Raw genomic sequence first — 13,316 nt, forward strand, 5'->3', positions numbered from 1 at the left:
GGGTGCCTGAGTCTACTTGCAGATCAATTTTGAAGACTTTCCAAGAACGGGGTAGCTTGTTGAAGGCAAAACGAACGGGTCGTCCGGAAAAGTTGTCCCGTCGTGGGGAAACGGGGTTGTTGCGGTTGGTGAAATGGAGCAGAGGGAAAGTGTTGAAGGATGTCACAATTGAATTCAATGTCAGAAATGATTTAATTAATGTCAGTAAGCGGACTGTGCAGTGGATATTACATAAAAATAAGATATATCGGAGAGTAGTAGTCAGGAAACGCATGGTTGTGAAAGAGGTTAACAGAAAAAAGATACTTGCATGGTGTTTGCAAAAGCGAAGATTGACTGTAAACGAATATTGACGAAACATTATCTTCAGTGACGAGTCATAAGTTGTTATTGGTCAGAATAATAGAGTCTACGTGTGGCGATCCGCTCATGAAGCTTACAAACCGGAGTGCATGTTTGCTGAATGCAAGCCAAGGTTTCGGTAATGATCTGAGGATGTATTACCTGGTATGGTCCTGGTACCCTCTGTAAGGTAAACGGCAATATAAATGCCGATAAATATATTTCTATATTAGATGACCAACTTTGGCCTGTAATTGCTCGTCATTTTCCCGACAATTCCTACACCTTCCAGGATGACAATGCCCCCGTGCATCGCGCCCGTGTTGTCGAGAGATACAAACACGAAAACAACATCCGTGGAATGATTTGGCCAGACCAATCACCACACATAAACATTATTGAAAACTGTTGGCATCGGGTAAAGAGAGATTTACAAAATCGGACTGGCGATATAACTAACTGAGATCAGCTGTTCGAAGCTATTATTGGTATTTGGCAGAACTTATCCATGGAGTACATTAGGAACCTTTACCAGTCCGTACCACGAAGAATTATTGCATGTATTCGATCTAAGGGACATCTTACAAAATACTAAAGGTATATGTACTTCATTACTTAGTCCAAAACGGCGAGTTTGTAATGCGAAGCGAGATAACTCTCATTTGACGTCGGCCATTTTTCCGCGAATACTTTTGGCACGACGTTGTACATGTAAATACCAATTATATCGATCATTTATCGAAACAGTTCTTTCGATTATAATTGATAATCGATTATGAAATTTTCCCAATTTTTCAACACTACCACAACATCATATTTACATTTCCAATGTTTATAAATTATAATGATAGCCATTAATTTCTCATGAATTCACTGCAGATACGAACAATTGAATGGGCATATGAATCTTGATACAGTACATCTATTTCAATGGCCAAAAATTCCGACCGAAATGAAAGTTGAATGTAAATATAAAATACATGCGTGTATAAACTGCGACACTTCACACCGACATACACTTCATGAAGTATGACAGCATAAAACATCACAGTTCATAGTATATTCATATTCATTTGTAGTATCTATTTATTCATTGTAAACAATGAAATTCATTTCTTAAATAAAACATAACCAATTGTATTCATTTATGTCAATTTTGATGGGAGTGTTATTTTTCCTTGAATGATGAACACTGATCACCTTAGGGCTGTTCCAGAAATGATCAAATGGGGGGGTTGGGCGGCAAATGATATTTTTTTGTGTGGGTGGTCGTATTTTTTCATATTTTAATTGGTCCGTGGTTGGACTGTTAAAAAAATATTTATTATGGCTATAGTGGGTAGTTTCTATTGTTTTATTTTGTGCCACATGGGTGTTGAGTTTTCAGAATATTTTTATTGTCGCTCTTGTCGTGTTGGTTACAAAACGTCGGAGGGAAAATTGAAAATGTGCTTTCGAAATGCTGCTTTCGAAATCGGAAGTAACATAGAACTATTCGAGTTGTCGCTCTTTGCAGCGCATAACTTTCCATTACGGCACTCTTCAAATTAGAGGCGCGTTTAGTAGGGTCCCTTTGGACGTGATGGCGGTGAACTCTGTTCTGTAGATTATTACAGTTTACAGTGCATCGATTATGGGAATATTTTGAAACCAATAGGTATTCCGTTTTCTAATAAAAATCTTAGTTGATTTATACGAGGGTACCGATGCGTTATATTTATCAGTCGGTGTGATGGTGATATAGAGGCCTCCGGGCGCGGGCTCCAAGAAGACGAACGATTCGTGGAAAAACATATCCATACCCATTTCATGATAATAGCATTGTTTGGACTCCCAATCCCAACATTCCCGCCATAGATGCCTTTGATTGTTGATGTGACATCGTTTCTTCAGAACTACTGTGATACAATGTCGCACAGGCATTACTGCGTCATTGACTAGAATGTTTGTCCCGAAAACCTCGCAAGATTTGTACTGTTTTTTTTAAAAAATATTTTTGTGGTGGGTCTGGTTATTTTTTTTTTTTTATTAAAATATTTTTGTGGTGGGTCTGGTTAGTTTTTTTTTTTATTAGATGGGTCATTGTAAAATGAGTTTATTAATTTGATGGGTCATGGGGTAATTTTTTATTTTTTTTTATGGGTGCTTGGTATATACAAAAGGTGCCTCCCGACCCCCCCATGTATTTATTTCTGGAATAGCCCTTAGTAAGCACTACATTGTGGGTTTGATACGGAACACTGCGTTACATCCTAGACTTAGTAAGCACTACATTGTGGGTTTGATACGGAACACTGCTGCGTTATATCCTAGACTTAGTAAGCACTACATTGTAGGTTTGATACGGAACACTGCTGTGTTATATCCTAGACTTAGTAAGCACTACATTGTGGGTTTGATACGGAACAGTGTTATATCCTAGACTTAGTAAACACTACATTGTGGGTTAGATACGGAACAGTGTTATATCCCTAGTAAGCGCTACATTGTGGGTTTGATATGGAACACTGCTGTGTTATATCCTAGACTTAGTAAGCACTACATTGTGGGTTTGATATGGAACACTGCTGTGTTATATCCTAGACTTAGTAAGCACTACATTGCGGGTTTGATACGGAACAGTGTTATATCCCTAGTAAGCGCTACATTGTGGGTTTGATAAGGAACACTGCTGTGTTATATCCTAGACTTAGTAAGCACTACATTGTGGGTTAGATACGGAACAGTGTTATATCCCTAGTAAGCGCTACATTGTGGGTTTGATATGGAACACTGCTGTGTTATATCCTAGACTTTAAACAATTAATAGCTAATGACTGGTTTTTTTTTTTAAAAGGAAATTAAGCTTGCAGACCTCATGCAAACATGAAAGTTACTTGACTAGATTTCAGTCAATAAATATCACAGCCTTCTCATTCTATGTCTGACAATATACAGATAGATTGAAGAAACAGCTTATGTACTAAACTCTATGTTTACTGCATAAAAACTTGCTACACACCTTTCTTCTTCTGTCTTATCCTGGTCCACCCCTAGATCCTGAAGCAGAGTCTCCGGGATACTGGGCATCACCGAACTATCCGATTCCCCGTCACCGTTTGTCATCATTTGTCCAGATTCCTGATGTTCATTCAGATCAGGCATCCTAAGAAACTTCATCTGTTCCCGACGTTTGGCAAGGTTTCCCTGAAAAATTTATTGGCATTCTCAGGACTCAAGTTCACTATTGAAATTTAACAGTGTTCACCATGCTAACCAAAGCTTAAAACATTCAAAACAGGCATCAGCAACAGATTCTATTCACTGATCATAGAGAGTGACTATCTGTTAAACATGGAAACAAATTCATTGAATACCTTTTTAAAAAATCTGTCTTGGGTTATGACGAGGAAACAAATTCATTGAATACTTTAAAATCTGTCTTGGGGTATGATGAGGAAACAAATTCATTGAACACTTTAAAATCTGTCTTGGGGTATATGGCAAGGATACTATCTCAGTGCAAATTTGTTCAATATACATGAATGATCTTCCAGAATCTTTCTAAATATGTTGTTCATATCTAGACCTATACAATGTTGATTACATAATTCTTTTATTTCTTCAGGTGCTAAAGATCTTCAGCAGATTAATGCTAGTTTTGGAAGAATATTATTAAAACCAGGACCAGTTGCATGAATGTTAGTTAACTTTCAACAGTTAACTTCCCATAACTCTTACATTTATATAGAGTTAACTAAATGTTACGTGTCAGTTAAACTTCATCAATTTTTGTACAGCTAGGATCTAGTGTTTAAACATTAAAATCCCCTTCCATTCTGAACGTCATGTTATAAGGCTGTGTAAAACAGTGTAGGTATGAAAAGCTAAAGAACAGAAAGACACAAGTTTCAACATTATATATTCATATTTCTCTTGCACACATGGTACAGGTTTAAAACTCAGTTCCTTTGATCCCGATTTTTATCAAAATTTATGCTACGCTATAAGATGACAAATAAAAAATCATCAAAACAAACACAAGGCAAAAATACGGCGAACCCAATTTTTATCAAAATTCATGGTGTAGAAAGAAGGAAATGCAAATCTGAGTAACAAAGTACAGCTCTTTGGACACCAACTTGAACCAAAACTAGCTGTGTGTATTAACAAATGGCTGCACCACAAGATAGACAAACAGACATGATGAAACCAATACAACCCCAAATGTTGTTTCTGAGGGAAGATGCTTATAGATCATGTACAGAAATATCATAAAAAATATCTATAAATGTCCACAGCTTTGTAAATTTAACAAATCAATCTCAAAATACCAGATTTATATATCAAACATTTCCAAATTTAATGAAAACTAAACATTTTGGGACAAAAAGTTGCTATGGACAGAAGGACGTCTATGGATGGAGTGAAATCGACATACATGTACCCTCAAAATTTCGTTTGCAGGAGGTATATCAAAGCATAAAAACATATTTTAACCTACAGAGATTTCCTATGTACTAATTAACCCTTCAATAATAATCGAGATTATTTGATTTCATATCAAATATTAGCCTGTATTAATTTTGACCCCCCCCCCCCCCCCCCCCCCCCCCCCATATGCTGGGTCTTTGCGACCTAACCTGCATACAAGTTAATTCTATGCATCGATCTACATCAGTTTGTACTACCTGGGAAAGACCCCAATCATCAGGCAGATTCATTTCAAACATCCACCCATCCAATGCATATTTTACATGTATTTTTTTTGGTGTTTGTGGTTTTGTTTTCTTTCAATAGGTTTACAACAGATCATGGTATCCTGACAGATTTCCCTAGATGCTGTAAATGATGCTTGAGAAGAAAATTACATACTGGTGCTGCCACTATGGGAACTTTTATTTTTCTGGATCTAAAATTCCAAACATCAAAATCTAATCAATAAAGCTTGAACTGCCACCAATTTGTACGGTGATTTTTGACTGCAACAACATTTTCTCGGATATGATTTGACTGTGGCTGATTTATTTCAGATAATTGAATCTTCAGTTCAGGTAATTATTGACTCACATATGTGAAAAAAAAAATACTGCGGATTTATTATTGCAGTAGATGAAGGGAGTGGAAACGCCTGCAGTTAGTTGCTATAAACATATTCAAGCTTGGGTGCCCAGTTGACGCGCTTTGTCGAATCCATCAGTATGGGCCTGCATGATCTATTGTCTCCTATTTGATTTGCAAATGGTATGTGTTTTTTATTTATCTTTGTCCAGGTAAATTTCAAGGGAGGTGCTTTAAGTTGGGAGTTTAAGCCTTTAATATATACTATCAAGTTCCCAATACTGATTATCAGTTTCTCAAAGCTTCCAATATCAGAACTGTTAGACTGTATAATTACTGGATAACACAAAACAACAACTAGGAAAAGAAAGATTTTGCTCTTTTTTGTAACAAAAATGAAGTAGATGAAATGCTATCCATTATCATTGCCCCCACATTACTGAAAAGAGTACTGAACTGATTTCAATTTGTAAAATTGCAGTTGCAGAAACTTTAGTTACATGTATACCTACATTTAAAGAACTAATTATGAACAATGAGGAAGCTAGTAAACTCAGAAATTTCTAATCCATTACCTGCCTTAATTCCCCCTTCCTTTCCTGTATATAGTATTAACTCAGCTTCATTTGTGCAATGAAACAGTATTTTATAAGCATCGTTTACAAGTTTCATACTGTTGCAAATTAAGGCAAATTGTGAGTAAATCAAAATTACATATCATTTACGCATCTAACCACTGTAATCCTGTGTTTTCTTTATCATGCTTTTATTATCTTTAGAGACTCTATTCCTTTGATATGTAACTCTTCAATGCCCCCTCAGGGATTGAAGATGATTAAAACCTTGTGTGTTCTATGTAACCTAGTTTAACCATTCTGAAATCATATTGACCTATGATCCCTGGGAAAATTTCAGCAGATTGTATTGTCTAGAGATAAAAGAGCAACAGAGGGAATTGTAAAATTACACTGTATCTATAGAGTGATGACCTTACAAACTTTGAACAGTTGTGACATTAACTTCTGCCCATTTAAGAACACCTAACAAACTTAACAAAATCAAATCTACACCTCTGCAGGATGCATGTACAAAAGCCTCTTAAACGATTATTTTAAACATTATCTTTCTGTAGAACTCTTCCTTGCCACAGGAGTCAACATGATTTGCAACCTAAAAGCTGCAGCTCTCCACATGAACATGAAAACTCTACACACACACAGTGGTTAAACACTAAAACTCTGCATTCAGTGGCTAACCTTTATAACTGCACAGTGGGTAAACAATAAAACTCGATCTGCACACAATGGGTATTCAAACGAAACTTATGCTTGAACTGTTCATCATTAATCAACATGTGTTAATTGCCTGCAATGGCATAGTTAAATATGCAATTTACTTGGGTATATTTAAGGACGTAAATCATACACAAAACGGAACAGATATGAATGGATAGTGGTGCCTGATGTACGATCATATTTTGATACTGAAAACTTTACTTGGGGAAAAATGCAGTCTTAGTAGAAAGTAATCTGAAAAACAAACAAACAAGAGGCCCACAGATCTTATCAGTCACTGAGTATTATAATTTTTATCCCACCCAGGAACCAAAACCCTTGGGCTCATGAAGTTTACAATTTTGGTAGAGGCCTTCCTGTTCTACATCACTATGCATTTAATTTTTCTTCAAGATATGTGGTTGTAGAGATGAAGATTTTTATAAAAATTGGTCAATTTTGGGCAGTTTTTGTCACATTCCTAAGGCCCCAAGGGAACAGTAGTCCTGAAATTTACAATTTACGTCACCATTGTCATAAAAATGCTTCATACCAAATTTGAATAGAATTGGAAGAGCAGTTATCCAGGAGAAACTAAAAATGCTAAATTGTAACACACTTATAATCACTGACAATTTTGGTCCCAACCTAATACCAAATCCCCTACGTACCGTAGGGATCATGAAATTTACAGATTTGATAAAGGACTACCTGGTGTGTGTGTGTGTGATGTTAACAAACTTGAATCTGCACTATGTCAGGAAGCTTTTATGTAAATTTGAACTTCTCTGACCCAATGGTTTTTGAGAAGATTTTTTAAAGATTTTCTCTATATATTTGTAGGTAAAACGTTGATCCTCTATTGTGACCCCACCTTACCTACCCCCGGGGCCATCATGATATTTACAAACTTGAATCTGCACTACATCAGGAAGCTTTCAAGTAAATATACACTTTTCTGGCCCAGTGGTTCTTGAGAAGATTTCTAAATATTTCCCCCGATATATTTGTATGTAAATTTTAATCCCCTATTGTGGCCCCACCCTACCCCCAGGGACCATGGTTTTAACAAACTTCAATCTGCACTATGTCAGGAGGCTTTCATGTACGGTAAATGTAAACTTTTCTGGGTCAGTGGTTCGTGGGAAGACTTTTTAAAGATTTTCCCCAATACATTTGTATGTAAAACTTCAACCTCTTGAATTGTGGCCCCATCCTATACCCGGGGGCCATGATCTGAACAAACTTGAATCTACTTTATACCAGGAAGCTTTCTGGTAAATCTTCACTCTTATGACATAGTGGTTCTTGATAAGAAGACTTTTAAAGATTTCCCCTATGTATTTGCATGTAAAACTTTGGTGCCCACTTGTGGCCCCACTCTACCACTGGGGGTCATGATCCCCATTATGTCAAGAAGCTTTCATGTAAAGAACAAGGTACGATTGCGCACATAAAAGGCCCCAAAAAATCTCTGATTTAAATGCGTCTTGAATCAAGCTTGATCAGTACGTGTTTTGAACAAGTTAAATATATGCCAAGTATACGATCTCAACTTTTATCAATGTTATTTCTTATTTTATAGCAATATATAGCATTTTTACGTCATGAATATGAGTTTTTCCCGCCTTTTCCTCAAATAGAGCCTGATAACTGTTTAATTTCAATGAGATTATAGCTTACGAAAAGGTGTGCCCATGCAGCCGTCGAGCAAAATGAAATTAATATATATTGCGAATTAAGAGAAGATGAAAAATGTATTTGAATATAAATTTGCTCAACACATGGGCTGTATGATTTCTGAAAGGAAAACCCCCTGAATTTATGAAATTTTTAATTGATTTTTGCTTTTTTGGCAATTTTATGCCAACTTCACACTCCTGTCATACAACACAAAGCAATTTTGGATCAAATTAAACGTAGTTTGGGCTTGTTTATGTATTCCTTATTTGAGTGCCAGATTTTAGGACTCCTACTGAAATCATCTATTTTCTGGGTCAGATGACGGTAGAAACTGGGACAGCTTTTCTGGCCCAGTGGTTCTTGAGAAGAAGATTCTTTAATGACCCCACCCTATTTTTGCATTGTTGTGATTATCTCCCCTTTGAAAAAGGAATGGCCCTTCATTTGAACAAACTTGAATCCCCTTCAACCAAGGATGATTTATATATCAGCATGTAAAACTTTGATCTCGTATTGTGGCTCCACCCTACCCCTGGGGGATATGATTTTAACAAACTTGAATCTCCACTGTCAAGAAGCTTTCATGTAAATTCCAGCTTTTCTGGCCCAGTGCTTCTTGAGAAAATTTTTAAATGACCCCACCCAATTTTTGCATTTTTGTGATTATCTCCCCTTTGAAGGGGACATGGTCCCTCATTTGAACAAACTTAAATTCCCTTCACTCAAGGATGATTTGTACCAAGTTTGGTTGAAATTGGCCTAGTGGTTCTGGAGAAATTAAAAGTATGAAAAGTTTACAGACAGATGAATAAATGACGGACAATGGGTGATCAAAGAACCTCACTTTAGCTTTCAGCTCAGGTGGGCTAAAATAAATCTGGAAAACAAAAGTTTTTCTACTAAGTGATATTATGACCTTGACCTAGAGAAATAATAGGCATCCTCCGCTTGGCACTCTGAGGTGTATGTGTACCAAGTTTGATGGTCCCCAACGGTTTGGTCTGTATCCCCTCTACAAAGTTTTCCTACTATGTAAAACTATGACCTTGACCTATGACAAACATTAGGCATCTTTCTCTCATCATGGTGATTAAATGAACCAAGTTTCAAGATCCTAGCTTCGATAGTTTGGTCTGTATTCTCACTGGTATTAAACTGATGATAGTAACGATCGTTACTATCATCCCAAGAGGGTGGAAGGAAATTTCGGAAAGACCACAATTACTTATCATATCTATTTGTATTGTCTATTTGCGAATGAAATGTGGGTAAGAAATATCATACACTGGCAACAATATTACGATCAGGTGTTATTTTATCTTTTATACGGCTCATAGGAACAGTAAATTCGTCGTTGAAAAAACAGCGAGGATGATAGTAACGAAAGTTCTTACGTTACTATCATCATTCATTTCCGTTACTATCATCCTAAAATAACACCTGATTGTAATTGTTGCTAGTGTATGATATTTCTTACCAGTGATTCTGCCTACAAAGTTTTCCTATTAACTGATACTATGACTCTGATCTTGAAAAACATGGTGATTAAGTGTACCAAGTTGTATGATCCTGACTTCAATAGTTTGGTCTGTATTCTGCCTACAAGGTTTTCCTATTAACTGATATACTACGACCTTGACCTTGAAAAACAAAAGGTGTTTTCCTCTCATCATGGTGATTAAATGTACCAAGTTGCAAGATCCTGGCCTACATGGAGCTTATGGTTTATTTTGCATTTGCCTAAAAGGTCCAGACAGACGACACTATACCACAACACATCCTATCTTTGACGGGTGTATAAAAATCTACTTTCAATTTAAACTAATTAAGAAGCAAATCCAAAAAGGATCATAAAATTATCTGATAAATAATATCAAATTCTGTAAATATTCTTAATTCCATGAACTTTGAAATCAAGTATTACACAAAGACAATACAACTGCAGCACCATCAAACTCACAATGCTGTACATACATTTATCAAAACAGCACAATACACTGTAAAGATCCACTAGTAAAAGAAATAAACAAGATCGAATATATACCTGTACAAACTGATTTTCAGGAAACTTAAATCTCCCAGAATAACGAAAAAGAAATCTTTTTCTGGTAGCCATATTACGAATGCCTTAAATTTACATATTTCACATGCTCCAGACTTTGCTTACATATTGAATACCATAATTACAATCCACAGCTTGGAGTATTGTATGGTGTGTTAATTGTATTCTCAATATTCTGATGCAAAGACAATAGGAAAAGTTGCATAACCATTCCCTTAATAATCTAATTCTACATTGATCAGTTGATGTAAGACTGAAATAAAAATGAAAACCCACTATCTTTACAGTATACGATGTATATATGGAAAGTTTCAGAATTTTTTCATTCCTCTAGTGACTTTCACAAGCTTCTTCTGAATGAAAGTTGAAAAACACATGCCGTACACCGTCAGTGCGAGTAATAAAAAATAAAAATACCTAGATTAATCATTTACATAAACATGTACTAAGGTGGTAAACAGAAAAATCATCCAATAAATTCAAAAAAGTTGCAGCTTTTATATTCATTTTTGAGTGTGAGAGAGTTATAGCTTGTTTTTGAAACAAAGGGGGGGGGGGGGGGGGGGGGGGGGGGGGGGGGGGGGGGGCTAACCCTAACCCAGACGAGCCAAAAATTTGGTAACATGGAGAGATCAATATTTCCTGTGGTTTAAATTTGTACATGTATATGGAATTTCTCAAAGTGCATTTAATTTGAGCATATTTTAAAACTAGATATATCAGCATGACACAAATGTCCCCACCTGCAATAAAATCAAATGTAGGAAATCCATAAAAGTAGAGCATTGAATGTGGTACTAAGATTGTATGTTACATATGTACATGCATTTAGTACAATGAAGAACTCAACAACAATCCTATATTTGTTTTAACAACCATAAAATAATTACAACTCCATTCTAAATCAGCAAACTGGAACAAAACTCAAACTCGATCTGTAGCTCATCAATAAACAATCAGTTCAATATCGCAAGGCATTTAGAAAAAAAAGTCTGGAAAACTGGCCATAATTACAATTTTTCTACATTAAAGGGGTACAACTCCATCAAAAATCAATGAACCAGAACAAAAGTTGAACTAAATCTGTAACTGATCAATATACACCTGCCTTCAAAAAAATTAATTCAATATCTCAAGGTGTTTAGAAAAAGTTTGGAAAACTGGTCCTTACATTAATTTTTCTACATTAAAGGGACACAATTCCATCAAATGTCAACAAACCAGAACAAAACTCAATTGTAAACTCAATCTACAACTCATTAAAATACATCTGCATACAATATATCGGTTCAATCGGTCACCTGAGTACCAGTGAAGAAGTATCTAAGCTAAATTCGAATGTTCAGCAACAGTATAAAAAAAGATGTGTTCTTAAAACTTCAATGCCCTCAAAAAAGCATACACCAATGAAAGGCTTTAAATAATATAATAGGTGTATTAACATTAAAAGATATGACTTATTTGGACCCATCCTAGAGTCAAAACCCTGAATTGTAAAATTACCATTTTTTGTACATCCTTTTCTGCTATTCCTAATTATGCATTTAGATTTTATACAGTATCAGCAAACTTACAGATAAATACTGTATACTAAGTTTGACCCTACCCTGGGGTCAGAACCCCTATCCCGGGGATCATCAAATTTACAATTTTGGTGGAGGCCTTACTGCTCTACATCACTATATATGCATTTAGTTTTTCTTACATGTGTGCATGCAGTTCTTGAGAAGAAGATTTTTGAAAATTGGTCAATTTTGGGCAGTTTTTTGCCCCTCCCCTAGGGCCCCAGGGGTGCTGGAGTCCTGACATTTACACTTTAAGTCACCCTTGTCCCAAAGATGCTTCATACCAAATATGAAAAGAATTGGACTGGTAGTTATCAAGAAGTTAAAAATGTTCAATTAAAAGTCCACAAAACTGGTCATAACAGTAATTTTTCTACGTTAAAGGACAAATGATGTCAATGGACAGACACGGTGGTTCCAGTATACCCCCCTAAACTTTGTTTGTGGGGAGGGGAGGGTGGGATAAACATTGTATCCTCTTGGTTCTTGATTTTCAAAGAATTATTCCATATAATTCAATATAAAATGGAACCCCAACCCACCCCAAGCACTGTCCTAAATCCAGGGGTCATGGTGTTAATACATTTAAATCACAAAGATTGCATGCATATCAATTTAAAATATAAAACCCCGGTCTGGAGAATTCTCCCATGTATTTCTGTGTATACATTTCAAAACTTCTTATGGCTCAGCCAAATCTAACAGGGTCATTTTTCAGTGCATCTTTAAAGACTTTTCCTAGATGTTCCGATGCAAATCTTTGAACCTTTAAATGTGACCCTGCACTGACCTCTGGGACATTGATGTGAACAAATCTATGTCCATAAATTAGCAAATTTTGCCAATAAACTCCTGAATGCTTGCTCCAGAGTTACTGCTTGCACCTTTAATATTGTTTCATATGTGAGGTGAAGTCTGTAAGCTATATTAGAATCTTACTTGATTAGTAAATATCTTAATATTAATTAAAAACCTACCTTTTGTTTTTGATAAACTATCATGAAATAGCAAAAATGAGAGTAAAGTGGTGGAGATGCTTTGGTGGATTCGATATGTAGTAAATCTGGTGTTTATCAATGCCTAATTTTGATCTAACAGAAGAAATAAGTTTTGAATAAATAAAATATATGCCTGTTCGTTTCTTCAATCCGTTATTTTCGTCTTGATCGAATCAGCCTTATGGAAATTTCCAAAATGAAGCGCCCAGAACAAGGCAAAATCATAGCCTAGTGCCCTGCCCTTCCCATAATGCTTCGGAAATAAAGGTCAGGGCACTAGACTGTGATTTCGCCTCATTGAGTCTATATTTTTGAACTACTACACCAAATAAATTGTTCTGTTCTTGTTAGG

At 35.9% G+C, this 13,316-nt stretch overlaps 1 protein-coding gene and 1 long non-coding RNA gene across 5 annotated transcripts in view; one reads left to right on the forward strand and one right to left on the reverse strand.

Moving 5' to 3' along the window:
* LOC125660869 (uncharacterized) overlaps positions 1–13,316 on the reverse strand; it is a 118,336-nt gene that overhangs the window by 27,838 nt on the left and 77,182 nt on the right. For both annotated transcript variants that reach the window (XM_056159215.1, XM_056159216.1), the window contains one exon: positions 3,344–3,528. In XM_056159215.1, coding sequence (XP_056015190.1) covers positions 3,344–3,528 — 185 coding nt within the window. The remainder of the gene's footprint in view (positions 1–3,343; positions 3,529–13,316) is intronic.
* Positions 5,252–13,316, forward strand: part of LOC125673358 (uncharacterized) — a 23,427-nt gene continuing 15,362 nt past the window's right edge. For 2 of the 3 annotated variants that reach the window (XR_008801319.1, XR_008801317.1), the window contains exons 1-2: positions 5,446–5,565; positions 7,500–7,598. This is a non-coding gene — a long non-coding RNA (uncharacterized LOC125673358). Of the gene's footprint in view, positions 5,376–5,445; positions 5,566–7,499; positions 7,599–13,316 lie in introns of those variants that run through there. The other variant, XR_008801318.1, reaches the window with a different exon arrangement.

Source organism: Ostrea edulis, chromosome 3 (genome assembly GCF_947568905.1).
Source record: "Ostrea edulis chromosome 3, xbOstEdul1.1, whole genome shotgun sequence".
NCBI lineage: Eukaryota > Metazoa > Mollusca > Bivalvia > Ostreida > Ostreidae > Ostrea > Ostrea edulis.